The sequence below is a fragment of the Pristiophorus japonicus genome, chromosome 1, assembly GCF_044704955.1.
Source record: "Pristiophorus japonicus isolate sPriJap1 chromosome 1, sPriJap1.hap1, whole genome shotgun sequence".
NCBI classification, from domain to species: domain Eukaryota; kingdom Metazoa; phylum Chordata; class Chondrichthyes; family Pristiophoridae; genus Pristiophorus; species Pristiophorus japonicus.
The window spans coordinates 420,426,554-420,440,313 of record NC_091977.1 but is presented as its reverse complement, the minus strand read 5'-3'; the positions used below and the strand labels follow the sequence as shown (position 1 = coordinate 420,440,313).

The 13,760-nt window shown below is 46.3% G+C and overlaps 1 protein-coding gene across 5 annotated transcripts in view; it reads right to left on the bottom strand.

Moving 5' to 3' along the window:
* The window catches only part of rb1cc1 (RB1-inducible coiled-coil 1), a 251,120-nt gene that overhangs the window by 2,049 nt on the left and 235,311 nt on the right, over nt 1-13,760 (bottom strand). For 4 of the 5 annotated variants that reach the window (XM_070892346.1, XM_070892360.1, XM_070892380.1 and 1 more), the window contains one exon: nt 5,845-5,915. In XM_070892346.1, the coding sequence (XP_070748447.1) occupies nt 5,845-5,915 (71 nt within the window). The remainder of the gene's footprint in view (nt 1-5,844; nt 5,916-13,760) is intronic. The other variant, XM_070892352.1, reaches the window with a different exon arrangement.

Sequence of the window (13,760 nt, the reverse complement as noted above, 5' to 3'; positions counted from 1 at the left end):
AACGAGGGAGCCGACCGAACGCGGGCCGGGGGAGCGGGCGGGGGGAGGGAGGGAAGGGAGCCGACGAACGCGGGAGGGGGGGGGGGGGAGCCGATGAACGCGGGCGGGCGGAGAAAGGAAGCCGACGAACGCGGGGGGGGGGGGGGGGGGGAAAGAGAAGAGAAGGGAGCCGACGAATGCGGGGGGGGGGGGGAAATGGAGCCGTTCCAGACCACTGGCAGGAAAGAGAAGGCTGCAGGAAGCCTCAGAAATTGAGGAGCCATTTCCCGACGGCAAAAGGTGGAGGTCGTCGGGAAACGGCTGCCTCAACTTTGAGGCTTCCTGCACCCTTCTCACTGCTACAAGAAGCCTCTGTGCTGATGGCAATGTACTTTTATTAAAAATTTTTATAAAACTAAACAGCTACAAAGAACTACAAAAATGGCCGAGTGCCAATGTTTTTTTCACACTGAGCATGCGCGAACGCTCCAACGCGCACGTGCAGCGTTGCTGGCAGGAAAAAAACTAATTTAAATAGTACCCACCGCCTCCCACTTACAAAATCGGCGCGAGTGTAGGCTCCGCCCCCCTGCATGCCGCACCAGGCAGACAAGGAGCTGCAGAGCGCTCCAGAATTGCGATTTTTTTTTTTTAGGCGCCGTTTTAGGTGCGAAAAACGGTCGCCCAGCTCGGAGGGGCGCCCATTTTTTTTCTTTTGGAAACTTGGGCCCTTAATCATTCAAAATATTAGCACATGGTTTGAAAAACAAAAAAAAAAGTGTTGTATACCATCTTACTTCCAATTTGCATAGAAGTGGGTAAGACATCATTGGCATTATGGAGTCAAACATTGGAGCCATATTAGGTACAAGTTTTCCATTAAATATTTGGCATCTCATTTTGTTTGCATCTGTTATTTCTAAAGTCTCAAAACAAAGAACCCCCCCACTTCATACAGGTTAGCTGGATACTATATCAATATTTTGTATCAGCGAAATTTTGCAGTTACTCCATGCTGCTCAATATTAAAGTATAATTACAAATCATATATTCTAGGTAACCTTTAGTGATATTATGACAGTAATAAATTATAATCCATACTATATGGTCAAGTAGTATTTGGGGGACAGATTCAAATTTCTCCAGCGAAAGGATGCTGAGCACATATACAGCATTTATATATATATATATATATATAGATGCAGAAATATGCAATAGTAAGCTGATTTTAGCAGGAGAAATCTCCTTATTGAAGTGATGCACTAGGTACTTTTTACAAACCACAATACAAGCACTTTCTTGTCACAAGCTTATTACAATTCTCCATCTGCTTAGGTCTGTTCCTTACTAATGTCGGTATGAATGCTCCTCTGAATGACAAGGTATGCAACTTGCAGCACTTTACAAAGAAATGTGGTTGCTTTATTCCACAAGGCACATCCAAAGGAAGCAAATCCGTACCATAACAGACCACAATGATATTTGCAACTGGCTCTGTGGGCCCAAGTTTGCCCCCAGGGTTAGAACAGCGCATCTCCGTGTGGTGCGGCGACTTTTTAGAACAGAAACGGCGCCTATTATTTACCTTGGTATTCTCCCCTCCGTCTGGTTGATCCAGGCCCTTGGCGCAGCGCAGCAGAACCCGTGGAGGGTGGAGCCAGGTCCCGGCGCTGAAAAAAGTGGCAGGACCTCTGCACATGCGCGCTCGGGTGTGCGCGCATGTGCAGTAGCTCTAGGCCCCCGAGGCTGTGTGGGAGGGGCCCAAAGCACGCCGCCGCCCCTCGCCCTGGCAGAATGGGCTGCCAGGACAAAGATCGATTCGGGCCTCCTTCCCTCCCTTCCGTTTAGCTCCCGCTACCACCCCCCCCACCTCCCATTTAGCTCCCGTTCCCCACCCTCACCCGCGTCGTCGGGGCCTGCCCGCCCGACATCTTGCTGGAGGCAGGCCCCGCCCGAAGTCTTCGGCTGGGCCCACCCATCCCGCCCGAAGTCTTGGGCGCGGCCCGTTCAGCCTCTCCCCCCACCCCCTCTCTGCCCCCAACCCCCCTCTGTCAGAAACAGAGAGACTGACAGAGAGAGAGAGAGAGAGAGAGAGAGAGAGAGAGAGAGAGAGAGAGAGAGAGAGAGAGAGAGAGACACTGGGGGGGGGGGGGGGGGGGGGTGCCCGTCCCAGCACATTGTTGGAGGGCTCCCGGTGCTGCAGTCGGTGAGTAGAAACTTAATTTTTTTATTTATTGATTGATTTTTTATTTTTTATTCAATTTTTTTTTATTTTATTCGTTGATTTATTGATTTATTTATCATTTATTATTGATGATGGCTCTTTATTTGTAAAAATGAAGTGTTTAATGTTTGTAAACCCCCCTAGCTCTCGTTCTCTACGCCTGATTTATAAGTGTAGGCAAGGTTTTTCTGAGCGTATAAAAATCTACACTTACTCCATTCTAAATTAGTTTGTAGTAAGTTTTCGCTGCCTAAACTTGCAAAACAGGCGTAAGTGGCTGGGCACGCCCCCTTTTGAAAAAAAAATTGTTCTACAATGAATCTATTCTAACTCACTAGAACTGGAGCAAACTAAATGCCAAGAATTGCAATTTGTAAGATGCTCCATTCGAAACTAGTTGCTCGAAAAAAATAGGAGCAACTCAGGCCGAAACTTGAGCCCAGTGTGTTTGAGTGACATTTGAGTGTGCTGCAAAAGCATCAGGGCCATAGCAAGCCATTTTCTAAATGAAGGAATACAAGATTAACTAACATTTATATCTCCAGATAGGTTCAGTCAGCCATACCCAGTAACCAGGAAAGTCAGCATCTGTCATTTGCAGCCGATTTTGCACATGAAAGTGAAAGAATTGCTAGAATTCATTAAAGTGCTGAAGTTGCACCAAAGGCAGTGCAATTGTGCATCCTTCTGAATCAACAACTTGTATGTATGCAGAATCTTTAACATAGGAAAATGTCCTAAGGCACTTGAGGTGTAGTCAGAAATACATGGATGCTGAGCCAAAGGAGATATTTGGAAGTCGTACTAAAAGCTTAGACAAGGAGTTGAGTATTAAGGAGGGTCTTAAAGGATAGATAGGTGGTGAGGTTGAGGGTTTTATGAAAGAAATCCCAGAGCCACACATGCTGATGTCAGTGTCACTAATGATGAGGTGGAGGGAAGGTGAATGGACAAAAGGGATGGAATTGGTGACAACATATGAACTTTCTGGTGGGAGGGGAACGATGGCTTCGGCCTTCCCAACGTTAAACTGGAGGAAATTGCAGTTTATCTAAGACTGGATTTCGGACAAGTAGTTTGACAACGCAGAAACATTGGCGAGGTCATGAGAAGTGATGTAGCGGTAGAGCTGGGTGGTCTCAGCATTCATGTGAAAGATAACTAATCCCCTCAAGGTCTATGCAGGGCATATGTAAAGCCTCTACCCACCTACGGTCCAAACTCCCAAGACCCCACCCCACTCCTGGCCAAGAATGGGGAAACACTCATCAAGGACACGGAGGCTGTCAGGGCCCGATGGAAGGAGCACTTTGAAGATCTCCTCAATCAAGACTTTGACTCGAGTGTTCTCGATTCCATCCGCCACCAACTCAGTGAAACTCCAACGTTGCACGAGGTTGGCAAAGCCATAAAACAGCTCAAGAATAACAAGGCTATGGGTGCTGATGGAATCACTGCTGCGGTGCTAGAATATGGTGGAGAGACGCTGTTGGCGCGGATACATGACCTCATCTCTCTCATCTGAAGGGGGGAGAGCATGCAGGGAGATCTCAGAGATGCCGTGATTGAGACCATTTTTAAAAAGGGGGACAAGTCCGACTGCGGCAACTACAGGGGAATCTCCCTGCTATCAGCCACTGGGAAAGTTGTCGATCGAGTTCTCCTCAATCGCCTTCTCCCTGTGGCTGAGGAGCTCCTCCCAGAATCACAATGTGGATTTCATCCCCTGTGGGGCACAACAGATCTTTGCAACGCGCCAGTTGCAGGAAAAATGCAGGGAGCAGCGCCAGCCCTTAACCATGGCCTTTTTCGATCTTACAAAGGCCTTTGACACTGTCAACCGTGAGGGCCTATGGAACGTCCTCCTCCGTTTCAGATGCCCCCAAAAGTTTGTCAACATCCTTCGCCTGCTTCACGATGACATGCAGGCCGTGATCCTTACCAATGGATTCATTACAGACCCAATCCACTTCCGGACCAGGGTCAAACAGGGCTGCGTTATCGCTCCAACCCTCTTCTCAATCTTCCTCGCCGCCATGCTCCACCTCACAATCAACAAGCTCCCCGCTGGAGTGGAATTAAACTACAGAACCAGTGGGAAGCTGTTTAACCTATGCCGTCTCTTGGCCAGGTCCAAGATCACCCCAACCTCTGTCGTTGAGCTGCAGTGTGCGGACGATGCCTGCGTCTGTGCACATTCAGAGGCTGAACTCCAGGATATAGTCAATGTATTCACTGAGGCATATGAAAGCATGGGCCTTACGCTTAACACCCGTAAGACAAAGGTGCTTCACCAGCCTGTCACCGCCGCACAGCAATGCTCTCCAATCATCAAGATCCACAGCGCGGCCCTGGACAATGTGGACCATTTCCAATATCCATTTCCATTGATGCGGAGATTCAGCATCGCCTCCAGTGCGCCAACGTAGCCTTCGGCCGCCTGTTTGAAGACCAGGCCCTCAAATCTACCACCAAACTCATGGTCTACAGGGCTGTAGTAATACCTGCCCTCATGTATGGATCTGAGGCATGGACGATGTATAGAAGGCACCTCAAGTCGCTGGAGATATATCACCAATGATGTCTCCGCAAGATCCTGCAAATCCCTTGGGAGGATCGGCGCACCAACATCAGTGTCCCCGGCCAGGCTAACATCCCCAGTATTGAAGCACTGACCACACTCGATCAGCTTCGCTGGGCAGGCCACATAGTACGAATGCCAGATACGAGTCTCCCTAAGCAAATGCTTTATGCGGAGCTCCTTCATGGTAAACGAGCCAAAGGAGGACAGCGGAAACGTTATAAGGACATCCTCAAAGTCTCGCTGGCAAAGTGCGACATCACCACTGACACCTGGGAGACTCTGGCCACAGACCGCCCTAAGTGGAGGAAGTGCATCCTGGAGGGTGCTGAGCTCTGAGTCTCGACACAAGGAGCATGAAGAGGCCAGGCGCAGGTAGCGGAAGGAGCGCGCGGCAAACCAGCCCTACCGACCCCTTCCCCCGACGAATGTCTGTCCCACATGTAACAGGGTCTGTGGCTCTCGTATTGGACTGTTCAGCCATCAAAAAACTCACCTTGGGGGTGGAAGGATTCCGAGGGACTGCCCATGATGATGTAAAGCCTCTACCTACATTTCCCATTCTGTCTGCAGCTCCTTAGAAAGCACAAATATCTGCTGTGACTAGTGAAAAGTCAATGGGGTTTAGGTACAGATCAATAATGGAACAGGCTTGAGGAACTGAATGTCCCACTCCTATGAAACTTTATACTTTTTGCAACTCTGCCTTTAGTCTGCAACATAGTGCTAATAACATAATGCCCCTTTCAGAAGTAGATTAGCATAAAAAATAAGTTATATGCCACCAATAAATTGCTCAATTAAACTTTTAATTAATTGACTTATTACTGGAGTGCTAAACCTATATTAAAATGTTACATGAGCCCTTAAACCCTAAATGACAGGACTGATTTATTGTACGTAGCAGCAAGTGGGTGTTAAGTTTCACAAAACTCTGAATACCTGCCCCAAAATGCTTAACCGCAAAATTGGGAGTTCTTTGAATGTTTGTTGCATTTGTCTTACCTTCATTTCCAGTGCTAGATCAGATCTGTACAATAAAAAATATGAAAATCCTTACCTTTTTAGCCTGACAATATTCTTTTTCCATCACTTTTCCTAGTACCCAAGGTCTCCTGGAAGAACCTGGAACTAACAGTAAACAAATAATCTGTCAATGAATAAATCAGTATCACTAAAGCCAACTACAGAACTATGTATTCCTTGAAAAATAGCTGTCAATATGTACTTTTTAAGTTTGGAGGGCGAAAAGCACATTCCAAGCTTCAACATTATCAACAATCCTAAGTGATTTATCAGCAGAAACTACTAGTTCAAATAACAGTCATTCCTTTTATTCCTCTTTCTCCAAAGTATTAAAATGGGCTGCTCATTTCCAGAAGATGCAATACCACAAAGACAGGTTTAACTGATGGAGATTTAAAGTCGAGAAATCTATGATTTCAGGTATGGCCTTCATTCAGGGCACAAATATTTCTTTTAATATTAGATTACCTACCATAGGCATGGCTTTTCTTATTCTTTGAAAGAGGTTTGATGTTCATTTAATAGGTTACTGTTATTCCAGAGATGGAAAGTTATTTAAGGATCTAATTTCTCTAACACAACATATACTGCCATTTTGTTAGGTGATATTCCCTCACTGTTGTACAGGGGTCAAGTTTCGGCCGCCCGCTAGAACGGCGCACATCAGAGAGGCTCGCCTAATTTATCGAACAAAAATTGCGCCGAATACTTACCTCGCAATTCTCAGATAGCTGTAGGCCCAATTCCACCTCGGCGCTGCGCAGCAGAAACTGCTGGGGGCGGAGCTACAGCCCTGCGCCGAAAACAGTGCCGGCAGCTGCGCACGTGTGCAGTAGCTGCCGACGTCCTGTCCCCGGGGAGACGACCCTATCCCAGGTCGAAGGAATTCGCCCCTCTCCCCGGCCGAGTGGCCTATGCAGCTTACCTCAGCGGTGGGACCCGCCCGGCCTCTCGTTGGGGCGGGCCCTGCCTGAGGAACTCCCTGCAGCCAGCGTCGTCAGCGGGGCCCGTCCGCCCACATCTCGTTGGGGCGGGCCCCGCCTGAAGAGACGTCGGCAGCCCGGCATTGGCTGCGCGCGGGCCACACCTCAAAGTCCTCGGCGGGGCCCGGTTTCCTCGATGTCAGCGGGGCCCGTCCGCCCACATCTCGTTGGGGCGGGCCCCACCCAAAGAGTCAGCGGCAGCTCGGCATTGGCTGCGTGCGGGGCTTCTTCGTCGTCTTCTCTCTCCCCCGATCTTCTTCTCTTTCCCCCCCCCCCCACCATCATCTTCTCTCTTCCCACCCCGCCCCCCCACCATCATCTTCTCTCTTCCCCACCCCCATCTTCCTCTCTCTTCCCCCCCCCACCTACCATCATCTTCTCTCTCCCCACCCCGCCCCCCCACCATCATCTTCCTCTCTCCCCCCCCCATCTTCCTCTCTCTCCCCCCCCCCCCATCTTCCTCTCTATCCTCCCCCATCTTCCTCTCTATCCCCCCCCCATCTTCCTCTCTCTCGCCCCCCCATCTTCCTCTCTCTCGCCCCCCCATCTTCCTCTCTCTCGCCCCCCCATCTTCCTCTCTCTCGCCCCCCCATCTTCCTCTCTCTCGCCCCCCCATCTTCCTCTCTCTCCTCTCCCTCCCATCTTCCTCTCTCTCCTCTCCCTCCCATCTTCCTCTCTCTCCTCTCCCTCCCATCTTCCTCTCTCTCCTCTCCCTCCCATCTTCCTCTCTCTCCTCTCCCTCCCAATCTTCCTCTCTCTCCCCCCCCCCCCAATCTTCCTCTCTCTCTCCTCTCCCCCCCCCCATCTTCCTCTCTCTCTCCTCTCCCCCCCCATCTTCCTCTCTCTCTCCTCCCCCCCCCCATCTTCCTCTCTCTCTCCTCTCCCCCCCCATCTTCCTCTCTCTCTCCTCCCCCCCCCCCATCTTCCTCTCTCTCTCCTCTCCCCCCCCATCTTCCTCTCTCTCTCCTCCCCCCCCCCCATCTTCCTCTCTCTCTCCTCTCCCCCCCCATCTTCCTCTCTCTCTCCTCTCCCCCCCCCCATCTTCCGCTCTCTCTCCTCTCCCCCCCCCCATCTTCCTCTCTCTCTCCTCTCCCCCCCCCCCATCTTCCTCCCTCCCCCCCTCGCATCATCATCTCTCGCCCCCCCCACCATCATCATCATCTCTCTCTCTCTCTCTCTCTTCGCCCCCCCCCCCATCTTCTCCCTCGTGCTGCAGTAGGTGAGTCAAAATAATTTTTTATTTGAGTGATTTTTAATTTTTCTTTTAATTTCTACTTTATTTGAATTTGATTTATTGGTTTATTTATCATTTATTATTGATGATGGCTTTTTATTTGTAAAAGAGAAGTGTTTAATGTTTGTAAACCCCCCTTCTGCCCCCCCCCCCCCATCTTTCATTCCATATGCTTGATTTCCAAGTGTAGGCAAGGTTTTTCTGAGCGGACAAAAATCTACACTTATTCAATTTTAAGTTAGTTTGGAGTAAGTTTTTGCTGCCTAAACTTGCAAAACAGGTGTAAATGGCCGGACACGCCCCCTTTTGAAAAAAAAATCTGTTCTAAAATGAAACTGTTCTAACTCACTAGAACTGGAGCAAACTAAAGGCCGAGAATTGCAATTTCTAAGATACTCCATTCTAAACTAGTTGCTCCAAAAAAATAGGAGCAACTCAGGCCGAAACTTGACCCCATAGAAGGGCTCATTTCTGCATGAAGGCGGCACCACTCCAAGAAAAAATAAAATATACAATACAAAAACTGCTCCAAACATGTTAAAAGCAGTTCATAATTTTAGGTATAGCCTTTTAGGGGGCAGCCAAAAATAAATTTATGCAAAATCATGACACATGCATTCCCTAAACGAAGCAGAATCCAAGTAAACATTCCATCAACGAAATCGGAAAATCTGCCCTTATATTCTGCACTCATTGTATATAGTTATAACATAACTGTTAGTTGAGGTGTCAAAGACAGAATCTATTTGGATAGAATTAAAGAATAGAGGAGCTATTACGCGACTGAGTGTATACTATAGGCCACAAAATATTGGGAAGGATATAGGAGAAAATTTGCAGGCAAATTACAGAAAGATACAGGAGAAAAGGCAGGGGAGTGGGACGAGCTGAAGTGCTTTTGCAGAGAGCTGGCACGGGCTCGACAGGCCGAATGGCCTCTTTCTGTGCTGTATCCATTCTATGATACAAGAACTACAGAGTAGTGATAATGGGGGACTTCAATTATCCTAATGTAACTGGGATAGGAACAGTGTAAATAACAAGGGAGGGCTGAAAGATGTACAAGAGAAATGTCTTGGCCAGTGCGTTTCCAGCCCAACAAATAACCCACAACCTTCATGACTCAGGCGAGAGTGCTGCCCACTGAGCCACAGCTGACACACTATGGATAGTGGAAGCTGGTTCAATAGTAACATTCAGAAGAGAATTGGATAAATAGGTGAAGGAAACAATACATAGGGCTATCGGGAAAGAGCAGGAAACTGCTAATTGGAGAGCTCTTTCAAAGAGCCAGCGCAGGCATGATGGGCCGAATGACCTCCTTTGTTGTATCATTCTATGATTAACATGATGTATATTTATATGATTAAGCTGCAGGACCTTTTTCTGCACTACGCGCTCAAGACAGAATTTTATATAAATAAATGCCTAAGAGTTAGTTATCATGCTGCAACACAATTGATACATTGAGAGAAAAAAAAAAGATAGTAGAACTCTCATCTGAATCCCAAGATGAGGTTACTGGCTGGCAATTTACTAAAATCTTATTTTTATCACTAGCATTTTGTGCTTTACATGTTTTTTTTTTGCATGGCCATTCCTGAAGTGCAACTGAAAGACAAGTCTACTGCTTTGCGATGCAAATTCTGCAGATAATAAATTCCACAGAATCACATTGTGGAGCTGTATATAGTATACACAGGTCACCTGATTCAGAGCAGCTTTTTTTTACTAAAATGAGTAAAACCTGCCAACTTATTTTTACAAAGGAAAAAAATGTCTTAAATTGCCTTTTGTTTGCCTTCATCTGAAATATTCCCACAAAGTAGTGATAAATCAGCATTAATAATAGGAATAAAACACTTCTCCTACAAGGCAGGCATACAGATAGACCTTCAAACTACAATCGACAAGGTAGTGATTAACTTGAGAAGTAATCCAGAGTTTTTGTATTAGCAGCTGAAGTCCCTACTTTTTGACAAGAAAGTTTATTGTAGCATTCCAGATTATATTTTATGTAAGCCTTTAAGATACATTGCTACACCCACTCTTCACTTCTCATTTTACCTCTGTATTCCACAAATACTGGGGATTTATCTGCTTTAAAAAAAACATTTCATGTAATTTTTCTAAACCATCACAGCAGCACCTGGACAGAACAAATTATTTCTTGAAAGATCTATAAAGAGATGTAAAATAGCAATGAAATCCAGATTGTTTTAAATTACTCACTTTAAATATATTCAGTAAACTGATGGAGGTGAATAATACATCAGTAACATTAAATTAAACTACTATACATGCCAAACATAATACAGTGATCCATTATGTATTGCAAGTTCAATATGTAACATAGGGGCTGCCTAGTATTGAGCATCATTGATACCATTGGAGATCATACTGTACATACCTCCAGTAAGGCAGATTTATTGTTAAAATAGGAGAAAGATCAGAGTAAAGGATTTTATAATAATGAGTACTATAACTGCTCTGAATGTCTTATGAAATAAATAATAACCCTGCATATTTAATGTTTAAACATTGGATCTAGCTGTCCTGTCTGAAAAGGTGCTACTTCATTTAAGGATAATGGAAAACAATTAAGATGGGCCATTGCTTCGCAAGCAAATTTATCTTAAAGCAAGCACAGAAGCTGCAAATAACGCTGTGCATTGAATCTGAGCACCACATCTGCACATACAACAACAACTTGTATTTATATAGCACCTTTAACGTAGTGAAATATCCCAAGGCACTTCACAAGATCATTACAAGATACACAAATTGACACCGAGCTGCACGAGTAGAAAATAGCGCAGCTGACCAAAAGCTTGGTCAAAGAGGTAGGTTTTAAGGAGCCTCTTGGAGGAGAGAGGTGTAGAGAGGCAGAGAGGTTTAGACAGGGAGTTCCAGAGCTTGGGGCGTAGGCAAGGCCACCAACGATTGAGCGATTATAATCAGGAATGCTCAAGAGTGCAGAATTAGAGGAGCACAGACATCTCGGGGCGGGGTTGTGCGGCTGGAGGTGATTGCAGAGATAGGGAGGGGCGAAACCATGGAGGGATTTGAAAACAAGGATGAGAATTTTGAAATCGTGGCATTGCTTAACTTGAAGCTAATGTAGGTTAGCGAGCACAGGGGTGATGGGTGAGCAGAACTTGGTGTGAGTTAGGACTCGGGCCGACGAGTTTTGGATCATCTCTAATTTACGTGCTGTAATGCGAGCACAAACTAAATTAATTTATGTTAGCCCTCATCTCACAATGCAAGTATCACAGCTGCATAATAACGGGAATGGTAGCATGGTGGTTACATTACTGGACTAGTAATCCAGAGGCCAGGATGAATAATTTGGAGTAAAGAGTTCAAATCCCACCAAGGCAGCTGTGGAATTTAAATTCATTTAATTAAATAAATCTTGAATAAAGAGCTTGTGTCAGTAATGGTGACCATGACACTATCGGACTGTTGTAAAAACCCATCTGGTTCACTAATGTCGTTTAGGGAAGAAAATCTGTTGTCCTTACCTGGTCTATATGTGACTCCAGACTCTCAATGTGGTTGACCCTTAACTAACCTCTGAAATGGCCTAGCAAGCCACTCAGTTGTAAAAAAATACATTACGAAAAACAATAAGAAAAATAAAACCGAACGGACCACCCGGCATCAACCTCAGCACCAGCTGCAGACACGACAATGGCACACCCTGCCCAGTCAATCCTGCAAAGTCCTCCTCACGAACATCTGGGGATATGTGCCAAAATTGGGAGAGCTGTCCCACAGACTAGTCAAGCAACAGCCTGACAGTCATACTCACAGAATCATACCTTTCAGTGAATGTCCCAGACTCCTCCATCACCATTCCACCGTCCACAAGAGCTCTGTACATGTATGCCTATAAGCATGGACAGAACTGCTCTACACAGGTAAATTTTGAACGTTTTGGGAGTACAGGTGGAAACAGCCACGCAAACATTTTTTAAAAACTCTGTATAAGTCTATAATGTACTCAAAATCTACAGATCTTTTAAATTCAGTTCAACACCAGTGAATTTATACAAGAAATATGAAATGGACTTCTTGAAGGGCTCTCAAGTTAGTATTTTGGAGTCAGATTGATTTGACACAGACTTAAAATAAATTAGTTTACAGAGAAGCAAAGGTGTAGTTTCTTCAATTTGAGATGTTGTTTTCACAAAAGCAAGACCGTTCTTGCAACCAACTTCCTTCCATTAACATTTTGGCAGTGCAGCATAAACATAAAAATATAGCACTGAATAAATGCTATATGAACTAGAAAATGTAATTCACTTTGCATCCAATTTCCACCCTTCCCTCACCATAACATGGTCCATCTCCAACTCATCGCTTCCCTTCCTTGACTTCTGTCTCTATTTCTGGGGATAGGCTTTTGACCAGTATCCACTATAAGCCCGCTGACTCCCACAGCTTCCTTCCACCCAGTATCCTGTAAGGACTCCATCCATTCTCCCAGTTTCTGCATCGCATCTGCTCTGACGCCACTTCACACTATTGCCTCTGATGTCTTCCTTTTTCCTCAACCAAGGATTCCCCTCCGCCAAGGTTAACATGGCCTTCGAACGTGTCCGCACTATTTCCCACACCTCTGCTCTCACCCCTCCCCCTCCGAACCAAGAAAGGGTTTCCCTTGTCCTCGCCTTTCACCCCACCAGCCTCCACATTCAACGGATCATCCTCCACCATCATCTCACCACCAATCACATCTTACCCTTCGCTCCTAGCATTCCGAAGGGGTCAGTCCCTCAGTGACACCCTGGTCCATTCCGCAGTCACCCCCAGCATTCCCTCCCCTTCCCATGCAACACCTGCCCTTTTACCTCCTCCCTTCCTACTATCCAGGGCCCCAAATACTCCTTCCAGGTGAAACAGCAATTTACTTGTACTTCTTACAATTTAGTATACATAGAAACATAGAAAATAGGTGCAGGAGTAGGCCATTCAGCCCTTCGAGCCTGCACCACCATTCAATAAGATCATGGCTGATCATTCACCTCAGTACCCTTTTCCTGCTTTCTCTTCATACCCCTTGATCCCTTTAGCAGTCAGGGCCATATCTAACTCCCTTTTGAATATATCTAATGAACTGGCATCAACAACTCTCTGCGATAGAGAATTCCACAGGTTAATAACTCTCTGCGTGAAGAAGTTTCTCCTCATCTCGGTCCTAAATGGCTTACCCCTTATCCTTAAGACTGTGACCCCTGGTTCTGGACTTCCCCAACATCGGGAACGTTCTTCCTGCATCTAATCTGTCTAGTCCCGTCAGAATTTATGTTTCTATGAGATCCCCTCTCATTCTTCTAAACTCCAGTGAATACAGGCCCAATCGATCCAGTCTCTCCTCATATGTCAGTCCTGCCATCCCAGGAATCAGTCTGGTGAACCTTCGCTGCACTCCCTCAATAGCAAGAACGTCCTTCCTCAGACTAGGAGACCAAAATGGAATATAGTATTCCAGGTGAAGCCTCACCAAGGCCCTCCTACTCCTATACTCAAATCCCCTAGCTACGAAGGCGAACATTCCATGTGCCTTCTTCACTGCCTGCTGTACCGCATGACAACTTTCAATGACTGATGTACCATGACACCCAGGTCTCGTTGCACCGCCCCTTTTACAAATCAGCTGCCATTCAGATAACATTCTGCCTTCACGTTTTTGCCACCAATGCGGATAACCTCACATTTATCCAC